The sequence below is a fragment of the Sceloporus undulatus genome, chromosome 2 (genome assembly GCF_019175285.1).
Source record: "Sceloporus undulatus isolate JIND9_A2432 ecotype Alabama chromosome 2, SceUnd_v1.1, whole genome shotgun sequence".
Classification (NCBI taxonomy): domain Eukaryota; kingdom Metazoa; phylum Chordata; class Lepidosauria; order Squamata; family Phrynosomatidae; genus Sceloporus; species Sceloporus undulatus.
Genome location: NC_056523.1, coordinates 72,966,837 through 72,983,408, shown reverse-complemented (window position 1 = coordinate 72,983,408; position 16,572 = coordinate 72,966,837). Strand labels below are relative to the sequence as shown.

Below are 16,572 nucleotides of genomic sequence, written 5' to 3'. Positions count from 1 at the left end.
ATACATACTAGGTTCCCAACCTTTTCTATGCCCCACACCCCTAGGAAATGTTTGATTAATGTTTTATCCCCTACAGAAATAATATTACATTTGAAGATGAAAAAGTCTAATTTTTGAACCACTAATTGAACCACATATAATACTCCAGGTGATCAAAATTGAACTTATTTTTTTTAACTTAGGGGCAAAACAGACGGCCCCAAAGCAGCAGCTTGATGCCACCTCTTTCAGCACCAGCTCGGGGCTACAGTAGCCACACACTGTGGGCCCGATCCGGTGCTTTGCCAGCTCTAAAAAAACCCGGCAAAATGCTGCTCCTTTTTAGAGTGTCAAAAAGCTGCCCTTGCTGTGGTGGCTTTTCCGGGTTTCTTTGGTGCAGCACATCTAAATGCTGTGCCAAAGAAATGGTGAGATGATGCCCGCAGTGCAGTCAGGTGGACTTCATGACGCCAGCATCGGGGCAGAGTCAGGATGAGTGGCGTGCAGTCACCACGTCCCCCACTCTACCTCACTGTTGGCATTTCTTGCCGGTCTGTTTAGCCCCTTTGTGCATAAAATGCAAATCTAAATTGAACAATTAGATTCTGATTTATTCAGAAAACAATTGTAAACAGTAAAACCAATCTCAACAGTGAACATAAAATTCAATGACTTCTTTGCTCATGCTTTTCATTCATGATTTTGCCATAATGTGGAACTTTCTTGCTGACTGCAGTCTGCAGGTCTTCCAGTGGATTCTGGCAATTCCTAGATTTTGTCTTGATTGAAAAAAGAGAACTGAATCCAGATTCACACAAGTACATTGCTGCATACTTGATGCTTTTACACCAACTTTTGGGAACATATCCAATGCTGCACACCAAACTGCCCAAAGCCTTGCTTTCAAATTGCATTTCAAGAGCTCGATTTGTCTGCAAATCAATAAGATCTTCCTTCAAGTCTTCATCATCTGACATTTTCTCCAAATTGTTGTAATATGGATTCATGATCCATTCTTCTGAAATCCTCAGTTTTCCAGGAGGAAAATATCCTTCAAACAAGTCTGACAGCATTTTCAAATGAGCAACAATTTCTTCATGCACAGTAGGAGTTAAGGATCCAGCATCATCAACCATCTCTTCTAATGAAGGAAAATTTGAGAGACTTTTTCTTACCTCCTTCGATGCCAAAGATGTAACTTTTTCTTCAAGGCATTCAACTTTTCACAACTGTTTTCCTTAAAGAAAAACACTCAGATCATTCATACAAATGAAAGTGTCAGTTAGGTAAACTAGCATTTGGATGAATTCCTGTGGTTCCAGTGTCCCAACCAGATCACATTCACACTCCATAAAATCTTAGATTTCATCTTGTAGTTCAAAGACGTGGGTTAAAGTTTGTCCTTATGACAACCAGACTTCTGTGTAGAAAGGCAACACTGAATGCTCACTTCTCAGATCTCACAAAATAATGTGAGGATGTGATGGTTCAAAGCATGCCCTCTGATCCATTTGATTATCTTCACACAAGTATTGATGGCTTTCTTCAAATTTGGAGGCAATGTTTTTGATGTCAGAGCATGGTGATGAAGATAAAAATGGGTAAATTGCAAGTTTGGAATCTCATTTTTTTTCAATGCAGGAAAGCCAGATTTATCTGCAAACATTGCATGTGCCTCATCAGTGTACACAGAACCAGTAAGTTTGATATCTAAATCAGGTTTGGCAAAGATGTCTTTCAGCAGCTGGATCATGTCCTTTACAGTTATGTTTGTTTTCAGATCTTTACAAAACAGGAAATCTTTCTTCACAGTACCATCATTGACATACCTCACTAAAGTGATGAGTTGACTACAACTGAAGAAACCAGTTGACTCGTATCATAATATATTATCTGTAGTTAAGCCAAGATAAATTGTCAGGTGGAAATGCTATGGGGATGGGAATGACTTATTTGACTACTCTCTTAGTCCACAACACTCATGATAATTATGAAACAAGTTCAACTGAGCATATATCAGTGTGTGCTAGGCATGACACACTAAGTCACTGTATCACAACTTCCCCTAATAACAATTTTTCACACATGTGCTGTTTGAGTGACAAGATATTCAATCAAAGTCACAATTTACTTTGGAGGAAAACCTCTGGACAAGTGAATAAGATTGTGTAGTTAGTCAATTTCACTGCCAATAAACTCACACCTCACTAGTGTGAATGAATGTTGATTTGAATGAATCAACTGGGCTACCAGAATGTGGAGAAACGCACAAAGGAGCTTATGCCTTTCTCAGCTTGAGATGGGAGTGTTCTTGGGACAAACATTAGGTGCTGTCTTCCCCATGCCCCTTAGTCCTTTGTATTATATATGAGGACGTTAGTGGCAACAAGGGAGGCATTTGATTGGTTGGACAAAGTGGTAATAAGCACAGGAGTGGCTGAGTGAATTCAGGTGACAGAAGGAGGCATGGTGTATGTGAGCAGAGGCAGTCCAGCAATCTGAGACAGCCTTAAGAGGTGAAATACTCAATGAACTCTTGCAATTGTGAATTTATGAGTTAAATAATATAGAATGATTTTGTCAGATGTTGTGTTACAATGATTTTTGAAAGCACATCCTGTTTTGTCCCTCCCAGCTTGCTGTTCATGAAGGACCAAAACCGCAGACCCAAGTCCACAAATGGGGAAGGATGAGTGTAATTCATTTGCTTAAAGTAGAATTAATGATATAGCATCCCCCCCACAATTTCCCATAGTCCCCTTCTCTCTCAGTTGCTAACTCTGAATTTCCCCTTCCCTGCATTTGCTCCCGTCTGCCTGGTAGCCAGCAACAGCCGTACTCCTATCCTACCCTCTCTCAGTTGGCCACTTCATATAAGGATCACTGTAGTCTCCACTCTCCCATCACTCTGCCATAACCAGAACTGTCTTTATATTTAATCACTTCGGGATATCTGTTAAGTTCTTCATAGGCATTATGGCCTACCTGAGTCCAGAAACCAGGTGTATTTCATAATTTCCCTTCCAGCTCAAAACCCTTTAGCTACTCAGCTGCTGAGTCTGAAACTTTTTGTGATATCTTGTGAGATTCACACAGGAACTGTCATCCATCATTTATGATGTCAGGGCAGTATGCAGCCTGTGATTTTCCTTATATCTGCAATCCACATAGCACATCAAATGACATTGATCTTGCTTGCAATGCGGGGGGAGAATTGCATGTTCCCAATAATAACTGCTATAACAATGTCAGTGTTTTGCAAGAGGCTTCAAAGTAGTGTCTTCTGCAAACAGCAGAATTGTCTCTTGTGGAAATCTTCAACAGTTTTATCATGTATAAAGGGATTTTTTTCTTTCCTTACCTTCCAATTTGTGGTGACTGAGAGTAACATCATAATGAATGGATAATTAATGTTTACTACCTATCATTGCTTTTATGCCTCAAATGCATCATGGTCAGCAAGGGATGTAGCCTTTAATTGTGTCTATGGTCCCCCCTCCCCGCTACTTTAGAGTCACAGAATCATAGAGTTTGAAGAGACCACAAATACCATCTAGTCCAACTCGCTGCTGTGAAGGAATAATTAATCAAAGCACTCCTGACAGATGGCCATCCAGCCTCTGTTTAAACGCCTCAAAAGGAGATTCCATCACACTCTGAGACACTATATTCTATTGTCAGCAGCTCTTCTTACAGTTTTAAATCCATTACTCCATGCGCTAGTCTCTGGAGCAGCAGAAAACAAGCTTGCTTCAACCTCAGTGTGACATTCCTTCTAATATTTAAACATGGTTATCATGTCACCCCTTAATCTTTTTTTTCTCCAAGCTAAACATACACAGCTTTCTAAGCCGTTTCTCATAGATCATGATTTCCAGACCCTTCCCCATTTTGGTTGCTCTCTTCTGGACATGTTCCAGCTTGTCAACATCTTTTTTGAATTCTGGTAACCAGAACTGGACACAATATTCCAGGTGAGGTCTGATCAAAGCAGAACAGGGTGGTGTTATTACTTCCCTTGATCTAGACATTATTCTCCTATTGATGCAGCCTAGAATTGCATTGTTGACTCATGCCACATCACATTGCTGACTCATGTTCAGCCTGTGGTCCGCTAGGACTCCTAGGTCCCTTTTGCGTGTACTGTTGTCAAGCCAGGTGTCACCCATCCTATATCTGAGCCTTTCATCCCCCCCCCCCCCCCAAATGTATATTTCTCAGTGTTGAAATTCATTTTGTTAGTTCTGGCCCAGATCTCTGATCTGTTAAGATCATTTTGGGCCTGAACAGATGAGGAGGGAGCCTGCTTCTGGGCACTATTGACATGCTACATGCTCTGATGATGCCCTGAAGCTGGTGTGAAGTCGCTCAGCTGCCCAGATGTGGGCAGCATCAAGGCACTCTAGTGGCGCAGCATTTATATGCCACATGCTGCCAGAGTGGTATGAAGCTGGTTTCAGGCTGCGACACAGCCGCAAAACCTGGCTTTTTTCCAGCCCAAAAAGGAGCAGATCTTTAGTGCTCTTTTTTGGGTCGGCTTCAAGGCAGATTGGGGACATGGCACATGGGTGCCATAGTTCCAGTCCGTCTTTGGAAGGGGCGGTTTCAAGCTCCTCCTTCCTGGATGTCTGTTTCATTCCTTTGAATTCTTATCCTGACCTCTGGCTTATTGGCTACTCCTCCTAAATTTATGTCATCTGCAGATTTGATAAGTGTGCCCCCTATTCCATCATCCAAGTCACTGATAAAGATTATGAGTGCTGGGTCCAGGAAAGAACCCTGTGGCACCCCACTCATCATTTTTCTCCAGGATGAAGAGGAGCCTTTGATGATCAACCTTTCGGCTTGGTCAGTCAACCAACTACAAATCCACCTAACAGTTACATTGTCTAGGCCACATTTTACTAGCTTGTTTGCAGGAATATCATGGGGGGCCTTGTCAAAGGCCTTACTGAAATCAAAATATGCTACATTCACAGCACTCCCTTCATCTACCAAGCTTGTAACTCTATATTATTTTAAAAAGAGAAATGAGATTACTCCGGCATGAGTTGTTTTTGAGAAACCCATGTTGACTTTTGGTGATCTAAGTGCTTCTTTTCTAAGTGCTTACAGACTGTCTGTTTAATGATGTGCTGTAGAATCTTTCCTGGTATTGATGTAAGCCTGACTAAGTAGTAATTTATTTGGATCCTCCCCCCCCCCCTTTGAAGATAGGAAAAATATTTGCCCTCCTCCAGTCTGCTGGGACTTCTTCTGTTCATCAAGAATTCTCAAATATTAAACAGCTTTAGCATCTCAGGAAAGATGCTCAGGAAAGAAACAGCTTTGTGACTTTCCAGTGTCAGATTTCTTCCCCTAAAATGATTTTTAACATCCATGTGTGATGAGGAAACCTGTGAGCTTTGAACACTTGTGTAATGTATTTTGGGCCTTTGTGATTGGCCTAGTAAGGCTATCTGCAGTTGTTTTTTTGGATTTTGTCATAATTAATGGGTTTTGTGACAGTTTGGTCAACAGATAGCATCACAAACTTTGCTATTACTTGCTCTTTTTAAAATTTCTCTTTAGTTGTATTGTTTTCAAAACCAAGAATATTCTGATAAAAAGTAGATTACATGGATCTTGGAGAAATGGATTTGAAAGCGTGGGAAAGATGCTGAAATGTTATGTGAGAATGCGATATATAGCTTACAGAAACAGCAATCTGTAGGATGAGTAGGTGGACATGTGTGGAGTAGAAAAAAGCCTCATATTTCTAAAATATGCTAGAACAGTGAGGAACTGTGAATTATTTAATCTAGTACCTCCACTTCAAAGGCTTCTGGTTATTATGGTTATAGTTCTTGTTTAACCTTCTCTATACATGTTTAGAAGCAACAGAATTCTTTAGCCAGATTTGCCTGGGTCTTTTTTCTTCTCACAATTGAATTGCTTTGCAGTTAAATTCCCTACAAAAATAATGTCATGATTTTCAGGGCTAATGCAGACACTTGCTTTCCTGGATACCTTTTAGCCTTTGCTCTGAAGTACAACTATCCAGAAACTTCTTCTAACTTGAAACTATTCAGTTTCAACTCCCAGTTTTTGCATGGTTAGAACTAATTGGTGCTCAGGTCAACAACACCGTGTGGCAGAGAGAAGTCATATCTTGGGCATTATAAGTGGTGCCTGGGACTCTATGTCTGAGTGTAACCACACTCGACTGCTTTCCAATCACACGAGTTTGGCTTTTTTCTAGCTCTGATAGTAGAGAGAAATAGTATTTGCAGGAGCACCACACTTCAGAATTGGGTCATATATAATCCAGGGCAGTGCAATGCCATTACATGGATATGAGAAAGTCTAAAATCTTATTGGGATTTCTTTCTAAATTGAATATTACAAAGCCTGAGCCCTTTTCTTGCCTATCCTTCTACTTGGCCCATGGGCTGATTCCTACAAGGTCTTGGGCCATCTTTAGCAATTTGCTGCTTGTTGTCAAAATGTTTGTACTTAATATGCTAGTGACACCATAGCACCAGGAAGAAATTGTTTTTAGTCTTCACTCAAGGGACTGTGGTGCTGTCTTAAGCTTTGCCCCACAACAGCAGCAGGTAGACCCTCTGGAAGCCCACTGTGAAGAATTTACATTACACTTAGCAGATAAAAATTACTCAGATCCACTCTAACCAAATCCACAAAAGTCAAAGCTGTAAATGTGGAGAGTCAACTGCATTGCCATACTGCCAGCTTCCACATTGTACTCTATTTACTGAATATACTCAGTCTAGAAATTTAGATTAAAAAATTGGCCCCCAAAAACCTAGGTCGACTTATCCATAGGTCAGTGTAAGTACTGTACATTAAATCACACACACACAACCATCCCCTGGTGAAAGGCAAAAGTTTAATCTGCCCTTCAAGCTCTGCCCCCCTTCTACTCTCTCATCCATCCAGCCTTTGGTACAAGCACAAATAGTTATCCCTGCTGGGATTTTGTAAGTTCTTTGGCATTGCTTTCCTTTGCTTCATCCTTTACATTCTTCATTATATGATCCTAAGTTTTGCCCCCAACTTATCCTTGGGTCATATCAAAATCCATAATTTTAGCCCCAAAACCTGCCCTCAACTTATACATGAGGTCAACTTATAGTCGAGTATAAATGCACTGTATGCATTTAGTTATGCTGTTTATGCATATCTGCTGCTCCTTGCCTCCTGCAGCCCCCCGTCAAAATGTAATGTGAATTCAAAGGCACAAAGTCCTCATTTCAAAGTCAGATAAGACTGTGGAGAGCCCTTTATTTACAAAGTAGCCAGTCCAGACCCACCTAAGTACTGACTAAACTGTTGAATGTTTCAAGAGTGCCATCTTATGCCTGGCTGAGAAGTGGGCCAACCTGTGATTAGAACATACAGTGTGCCCGTGTCATACACGGGTGCACTATATGTGGCTTCTAGCTTATGCGGAAGCTGCACGGCGATCTGATGCACGCGCCAACTGCAAATTCACTCCCCATTATTTTTAAATGGGCGTGAGCATATGCAGATTTCCCCTTATTGGGGGGATCCGGATCAGATCCCCCGCGTATGTGGAGGGCCCACTGTACTTATCTAATAAATTAAGAGTTAGAGCAAATCAGTTTAGCTGTGTTGCCTCAGAAGGAAAAGTAGCCATTGTATGCATTTAGTTATGCTGTTTATGCATATCTGCTGCTCCTTGTCTCCTGCAGCCTTCATAGTAGTTAGTCATCTTTCTGAAGACTTCACAGGTGACAGACAAAACTCTGGTGACCATGTCTAAAATGCTTGTGGACTTATACACAGGAGATCACTGCTCAAATCTCTTTGAAAATTTGGGGAGTGTTCAAGTTGCAACAACAGAATTTTTCTCATTGTATCTTCCTAAAATGCTGGGAAAATAGACTCAACATTGCAGAAATAAATAACTGAATAGCTAAGAAAATATAACTGATCAGAAAATATGGCCATCTGGTTTTACAACTAAAACAAAGCATTTGTACTCTGCCCTCCACAGGTTGTTTTCTCTGAGTTACAGGTCCTCTTGTTCAGCCATGCAAAAGCATGTAGAACCTACATACAAAGAGTGGAAGGAGTGGGCATGAATGTGCTAGCTCTGCTGGGTTACCATCATGGTTTATTGCCCTCCATGTTTAAAAAGCAGTTGATTGTGGCTGAGAACCTCCTGTATCAGTTCATGTGAAATAAAGCCCCAGAAAGTCAGTGTTCCAATTTGGAGTTAAAGGCTTATATGGATGCAGGAAGCTTTCTCCTTTTCAGTCACTCTGTACATGGGGAGGACAACAAAAATGGGGAAGGATGTGAGCAGAGCTAGTATGCTTATGTCCACTCCCCTTCCTTACATGTAGACTCTTTTAAATGCCTGGAAAGGTCTGGAAAAAACTGCCAAATCATCTCAGCCCACAGACTCAGAGAGGGCCTTTCCCAGCTCTGCTCCCGAAGAGTCATGTAACCTAAGACACCATGGATTGAACTTGGCATGTTAATGCAGAAGAAGGATGTATTCTGTCACAGCATTGTGGGCTTTCCCCTCTATCAGTTGGCTGCTGTGCTAAAAGCATGTGTGTATGCTTCTCTGTTTTTTAAAAAAATTGTGCTGGGACTTCCCTTCTGTACTTTGCCCTTGTCTGACCCCACAGATTCCAGCAGGAGCTAATGATCATTTTATGGTAGCACTCTAGAAGTGCTTGCTTGCTCTCAGGTGCTTCACAGAATTCAGCAAACAGCCCCTTCACCAAGAAGGCTTGCACTTAAAGAGCTGCAGTGAAAGAAGAGGGCAACTTTTCAGCAAACCTTTAATGTCCCCTTTGACTTTGATTTGGACCTCTTGATGGGAAAAAAGAAAAAAGGCTTCAGGCACACCATGTTCCCAAAAATACAAACTTTGCTGATCTTCATGCGTCACTCCTGATTGGGGACAGAAGTGCTGGAGGGGGGCTGGCTGGTTTGCTTTAATACTTTAGTCTTTGTAGAAGTGCAAGGAGCTGGACCTAATGCCCAAAAAGCATCATAGGAATAAATGGGGCCTCCTTTGAAAGCACTTAAGTCTCCAGGCCAGTTATTTGCTCTCTGGCAGTAAAGGGGCTTTTATCTGCAAACTAGGAGAAAATGAGGGAAGCAACAGAAAAGGGTAGCTCAGAAGTTTTGCAGAAATCTCTGTCTTCTGCAATTGTATGTTAAAGACTGGAGGAAGGTCCATTATTTCATGATTGGGAGGGCATAATCAAATGTTATGGAGGACCTTGAATGTAACCATATTGTGTGAAGTATATAATGAATTCCTGTGAAGTTCTCCCTTCTTAGGGGGTAGATGAAAAAACATTTCTTCTGAGCATATGTTCAAATCATTTTTTTCCAGAAGGACTACTCTTGGTCCTTTTCTTTGTAGTCTATCCTGAACAAAACATCAGTGCTGCAGAGCTTCCATATGAAATCTGTCAAAATCAACATAACAACAAAAAATGTCAAGATCCACATAACAACAACAACAACAACAACAACAACAAAAACCAGAGCCATCTACCTTTTGCAAAAGTTGAGAACAATTCTGAAATTTCATCACCCAAGCACTAAAATATGTATGCATGGGGATATAGAGGAATATGTTCATGTCCCTGATGAGTGAAGCTGTGATAGAAAATGTATGCAATACAAATGGACATTGCTTGCATTGTTGAAGCATAGATGCATTCTTGCCTGCCACGAGAAACCCTCCCAACTGCAATCCATACATCACTGAAGTACAGTGGGCCCTTGGGATCTGCTGTGGTTTGGTTCCAAGATTCTCCATGGATACCAAAATCCACAGATTTTAAGTTCCATTAAATGCAGTAGAAAGTAAAATGGTGTCCCTTATATAAAATGGCAAAATCAAGGTTTGCATTGTGTAATTTATATATATTTTAAAATACTTTCAAGCTGTCGGTGCTTGAATCTGTGGATAAAGAATCTGTGGATATGAAGGGCTGACTGTATGTAAAGGGAGAACGTCCACCTACCCCTTTGTTTAGTCACATGTATGCCATGATATGTTCCTTGCTGGACTACTGACTGCTGTTATGAGATCAAAACTATCACATTTTTTACCATTGGTAATATGTTTTTACATGTTCATAGTAAATAGACTTGGGCTATATGTTGGCCAAATTTTAGTTATGTAGCTAGGAGAGAACTCTGTTCTCTCCGTTCCCTCTGATTCTTATTTAATTACCTACCAATTGCTGTAGCAAGAAATTAAGGAAGTCTTTCGAAAGTGAAAAATGTTAGCAGCATCCTTTTTTGTAATGCAGCATTTCTGTTTTAACTTTTGCATCCATTTGAGGGGTGAAATCCATTTGAGGGGCAGCAGTTAGAAAAGAGTTGTGATCGTGAAAGAGGGCACAAAGAATAGCTTAGGGAAAGATTGTCCAGTAGAGGGCAATGAGAATGCACTTTCTTCACCTCAGCATCTCCTCTAAAGCTGTAACTGGTTAGCCAAGAGAGGGAAATGGAAGAACTTCTGAGGCTACATCACAGTCTTCTTGACAAAGGGGGGTTGTAATATTTGAACAAGTCAGTCATCACTATCTCATGGTTGATTTATATATTGCTGAGTGGAAGAATACATGCTTTGCACCTAAAAATTCCCACATTCAGTCTCTTTGCATCTCTGGAAAGCCTATAAAGAATCCTGCCTGAAATATTGTTGGAGGCCCATTACAAATCAGTGTTGCCAATACTGAGCTAAAGATCTAACTCAGTATAAGCCAGCATCTGTGTTCCTGTGTTAACAAGATTTGATTGGGCAGGGTTTTTTTTGTTTTGTTTTTTGTTTTTTTTTTGGTCCTGAGAAGACTTAAGTATATTAACCTTGAATAGGAATTAATCTAGTTTGTTATAGAGAGATGCGATCACTGACTCCATTAGGGACATCCCTCCCTTATGAACATCTCTACCAAATTGGGGACAAAATTTCTCACTCTCTAGCATGGTCCGGGGAACTGTAGATTCAGTAAATATGGAACAAGAAGCCTAATGCCCATTTATTATTAGTGCAGAACTGGAACAACAATGATTTAGCGTGATGTTTCTTTTGATATTGTTTAAATTATAGTTTGCTTTAATTATATCTTCCTTTTATTTGGCAGTTTTTAATTTGCTAGTTTTATGGTGGAAAGATTTGGGGAGCTAGAGCATCTTGCCAAGGCTGCACCTAGCCTAGAAGCAGAACACTTTTTACTATGCCATCTTTAATGGAATTGGTATGACATGGTGATGGTTTTAGTTCAAAAATGGGTGCCTGTATATCAGATGAGAAGTCCCAAATCCCAAGAGTCCTGAAATCAGTAAGATATATTACATGGGACCCTTATGCAGTTAGTGATGGTTTTGCATGAAACTTGCTAAATCCTTTTTTCTTGTAGTGGGCTTTTGTTGTTAATCTCACCTTATAATAAAGATTGAAAATTCTGGTACTTCTTGGTAGAATGGATTTCTATGTTTTATAAATTTTGTACTGATGAGAGACATATAAGTATGTTCAATGAAATGAAAGGTTGGAGATGTATTGGGGATACTTCTTAATTGTTCTAATTTCATCATCTTTGTCCAGTACTAATTCTCTGTTCTTATTTCTACTCAAGGAGCCGACACCTTGAGCGAGACCAGCTCTGTCAGCATGGAAGCCACAATTGACAGTAGAGAGACTTCAGTGGCTACCTCTATCTTGTCCCCTTTCATGTCTGGCCACAGCCGTGAGGAAGTAGACAATCGAAGCGAACATAGCTACAGTGAGTCTGGAGCCAGTGGCTCCTCCTTTGAGGAACTGGACTTGGAAGGCAATGGTGATGGAGCAGAAGGTTTGTCATCTGACCTTGGTTCTGCTGAGGACCAGGATGCTGCTAAGGGCAAGTGGACCAAGGAGCCTATTGCCCTGGAGAAAGAAAAGGGTGAAGAATAAAGCCATCACTGCTTATGTTTCTTAGGGATTGGAAAGAGAAACTGATCATCTTTCTTGCTTCTTTTCTGTCTGATCAAAAGATTTTGGTCACTGATTCATATTGAGACCTGTCCTACTTTTTGTCTGCAGCCAAGTATTTTGTGGTGTGATAAAGGAGGAGGGGTGACATCTGAGGTAACTACTGTCCTGTGACCAGGCTTAAGGAAATGTGTGGTAACAGGGAACTGGGAGTGGGATGACATAAAATGGTGGTGGGGAGCTCTTGCATTGAACAACATACTGTATTGAACTTGATGGGTGTAAGAGAATGTGAGAGAATAAGTGAATAACTAAGCAGGGAACACTATAGATAGACTGGTGCATTTGTGTATAGACTGACTTCTCTTGATGTCTCCCAGTCCTCTATGCTATATGCCCCATAATTGCCCCCTTTTTTGTATCTTGTGCACATTGATTGGCACCACCTCCATTAATATCAAAGAGATGTAGTTATATTTGATTCTGAAAAATGTGGTGCAGACCATTAATCCTTAAATTGACATCTGAGCTTTCCTAATCAGTAAGACAATTAACAGCTTCCCTTTGAAATCTGAAGGTTTATGAGCAGGGCTGCTGTGATCCCAACCACTCACATGTTGCTTCTGCTGCCTTTTCCACTCTTCCTCACTTAACCCTGCAATCACCTTCACTGGCTGTCTTTTGGATTCTATGTTCAGGGAATAAACCAAGTTCATTGTAGTTATATTGTTGCACACATTCACATCTGTTGGTCTGTCCCTGGGTACTGTGCTTGAGATGTTTCCAGGCTAGCTTCTATGTGAAAGAATCCATCTGAAACAAATCAACACTGCTGACAAGGTCCTCTTTTAATAGTCTCAACCAAGGGGGGGGGGGGAGCGGTGCAAAATAGCAAAACTGGAGACAATTTGTAAGAAAACAGGAACAATGGAAATGATGCAGCCAAGTCTCTCCAGTCTTAGCCCTCAGAGGTTGTAGGTTAAATACATGCAAGATTCGTGTATTCCGTGCTGTGGTGTAGCCGAAGACTTGCCATGATACCTTAAAAATAGTAGTAACCAAAGTGGATTTGAAATAGACAGGAATCCTTTTGGTGACATGTATGCATCATTTTTATTATTTATTTTTATTTTATTTCATTTATATACCGCCATTCCTACGATCATGGCGGTGTACATCAATTACATAATACAAAAGTACCCAAACAAACCTCCATATTATTACAGAAAATACAATTCAAATACAATACAATTCAAAAATCCAACATACAGTCAGATAACACAATAAAAACAGCTTAGAATACCATAATACAGTGCATAAAATCAGTCTCCCCGAACACTACACAAACACGCATCCAGCAACGACAATCCCTCGCCCAACAGCAACAGTCCCTCGCTGCCTCCCGATGGTGTGGGCGTGCGTGCGGCGTCTCCCTGGGCGCTGGCGGGCCGGCTTTATGGAGGCCGCTCCCACCGGCCTCCTCCCTGGGGGAGCGCCACAGCTGCAGCGAAGGCAGGGCAGCAGCAGCAGCAGCAACAGTCCCTCGCTGCCTCCCGATGGTGTGGGGGTGCGTGCGGCGTCATGGTCAATCAGAATTAGGGGAACATGGATATAGTTTTAAACATCAGGAAATAGGAAGTGTCAAATGTAAAAGAGAGCCTTTATAGCCCTCGGCAACAAGGGCACAAAGAAGAAAGTAAGGAATCAATAGTGACTGCTTGGGGGTGGGAGCTGAACAGTCTTGTGAACTACACACATGTACATGTATCTCTTTTTACAATTATAATGCAAGGAGATATTCGAAGCTCCTTGCACAGTGTCCCTTGCTGTGCACGCCTGCTGCAAAGTACAGGCTTCCTTGGCTATTTATTGGCTGAGGGAGAGAGCAAGTGGCCCAAGGACCATTTGCCCACAGCTATACAAAAAGGAGGAGTCATCTCCCTCACAAATTTTGTTGCATATATGGGAGAAGGCAACTGCCATTGGCTCTCAGCTGCAAAAAGGCAGCTGGGTGGTTTCCAAGCCTCCACACTCTCCATAGGGTATTAAATGGTTATGGGAATGTATCTGTCTTTTTCAAGCAGGCTTAGCCGACTTACACAGGCAGTGGAGGATCTGTTGATACTGGAAGTTTCTAGATATTGTAGCTTGGAGAAATTACATTTTACAATATTATGATTTCCCGTAGCTTTGATGCCACTACACTTTTCTAAAGCATGAAAGGAAGATGGGCATCTCTTTGCATGGGCATTATTTCTGGATGCTGACATAGACGGGTTAAACTGGCCTGTATCATAATGATACATTGGACACTGAATTGGATTGCTCACTTCTGTATCCCTAGTGAATTTCTGAAAAATCATTTGATAAGAAGTTTGTCAAACCATTTGAATCTTTTGAGTGCAATTACTGTGACATCAAGGCAGCAACAAGAAGAATATTTTGATATATGTTCAGTGGGATTTGAAGTATTGAAATATTATGATCTTCCCACCTTCCATGTACCTGTACACTTTCTTGCCTCTCTTGCTTACATGCTCTGTATCCTCTGCCTTGATCAATGACTCACTCTATTTCTTAATGGACTTGGATCCATACAGTGGACAAAGGAGTTCGATGTTCAGCCATCTTCAGATATACCTTATTTCTGAACATTGACTCATCTGGGAGGGAAATCAATGGGATGCTGTGTTAGAACATCCCCCATTGGAGTGTGTAGTTCACAAGACTGTTCAGCTCCCACCCCCAAGCAGTCACTATTGATTCCTTACTTTCTTCTTTGTGCCCTTGTTGCTGAGGGCTATAAAGGCTCTCTTTTACATTTGACACTTCCTATTTCCTGATGTTTAAAACTATATCCATGTTCCCCTAATTCTGATTGACCATGACATTCAAATGAACAACTCCACCTTAGTTGCAGTGCCCTTGAAATTAGAGGGCCAGTTGAAACAGACACATGATCCATATAGGCTCCTTCACTATTATGCCTGGATTCTGTATAACATCCCCAGGCTTTGGGGTCAGCTTTCTTATCTGCTCTGGCTATTATTTCATCAACTGGTACTGGAGATCTTTTTTTAAAAGTGTACTGAAGCGAATTATTTGAATGCACATCATTCCATCTGCCCCATTTTGGTACAACAGTAGCTTTTCATATGACTAGGGCTTCCTTACTACTATATGCTGCCAGTTTACAGTGGGTCTTTGTGTGTGTGTGTTTACTTCTTTGTGCAAATAGTTGGACATGTCTATATTTCTCTTTCGGCATATCTGATTGCCTGTTCATTGTGACCATAGATTCATATTCACATATTTGTGCACTTGTGTGCTCAGGGTTAAGGCCAAACTAGACATTACACCATTTATGCAGGAGCCAAATATGTGGATGGTGGCTCATTTAGTTTGGTCCTTGTAGTCTGTGATTGTCTGTCTGTACTGCAAGATATCAAACTCCTTTCTAAACAGCAGGAACACTAGAATAAAGGCAATAAAGGTAGGAGCAGCGGGAGCATATATTTAGAATGGTAGAATGCTTTTCTTGAGATTTCATTCGACAGATAACAAAAATATGGTTTTTTTTCCCTGTTGTGCTGGATTTCTTAGGGGTATTGTTTGTTTTTACAGAATGCTGGGTGGGAGGAAATATGTATCCAACTCACTTGTTTGTGAATTTTATAGTAATGGATACAAGGATATTGGTATCAAAAACTTATGAAAAGCTTATATGTGGCTTTAGTGTGTACATGCTTATGTTTGCCTCTCATTGTATACAAATATGTGTGCAGGCACATACCCATTTTGTTGCCATGTATAGATGTGCATACATGTACATGACTGAATCCAGCTTTATTTCCTGGTTATACGTATGACATGTGTTGGCATATAAATTGGTCAATCATCATGAATCCATATGCATGCGGCTCCTTCAGATGCACACAAGTGAATGTGCTGCATATTTGTAAACTACAATTATACAGACATTCATGAAACCAACAAATCAGGCATAAGGTATAGTCGTATATCAGACTATTATCATCTCATGTTTCATAAGAGAAATTGCTCCCACATGCAAATCTTGCACACTTGGATGAACACTTCAAAGAAATATTTATCCCATATTTGGAAAGATGTAAGGGAGAAGACCAGGCTGGAAGGCTTAACCTAGTATTTTTTCTGGGCATACAGGCTTTCTGCATGCAGGAAGATCTTGACAAGAAGGAATTTTTCAAACAAATAATCCCTTATATGCATTTTGATCTACTCTGTTCATGTGGAGATATGTTCTCCTTCCCATCCTGGACAGTTCAGTGGCTTAAAGGAGAACCTTTTGGGGATTTTAAAAAAGATGTCCCCTTGCTGACAGAATACAGTACAAACTTTGCTTATCCATCTCTGAATATGAGCACAGATTACTGTTAACTTTCCCCTTTTTTCATTCTTCTTCTCCCCAAAGATTCAGCCTGAAGAATGTTTTATTTGGGCTGGAAAAATAGGTAAGCAGCATTGAGATGAGGAAAAAGTCCTCCCAAGACTTGTACAGACAACGGCAACAGTCCACAAGCCATTTATTCTGCCATAGTTATAGTGGTTTAATAAAAGCTATTGTAAATTCT

At 40.8% G+C, this 16,572-nt stretch overlaps 1 protein-coding gene across 4 annotated transcripts in view; it reads left to right on the top strand.

Moving 5' to 3' along the window:
- The window catches only part of TEX264 (testis expressed 264, ER-phagy receptor), a 229,785-nt gene extending 213,921 nt beyond the window's left edge, over positions 1-15,864 (top strand). For all 4 annotated transcript variants that reach the window (XM_042450265.1, XM_042450264.1, XM_042450267.1 and 1 more), the window contains exon 5: positions 11,625-15,864. In XM_042450265.1, coding sequence (XP_042306199.1) covers positions 11,625-11,941 — 317 coding nt within the window. In that variant the 3' untranslated portion in view covers positions 11,942-15,864. The remainder of the gene's footprint in view (positions 1-11,624) is intronic.
- Positions 15,865-16,572: the final 708 nt, after the last annotated feature.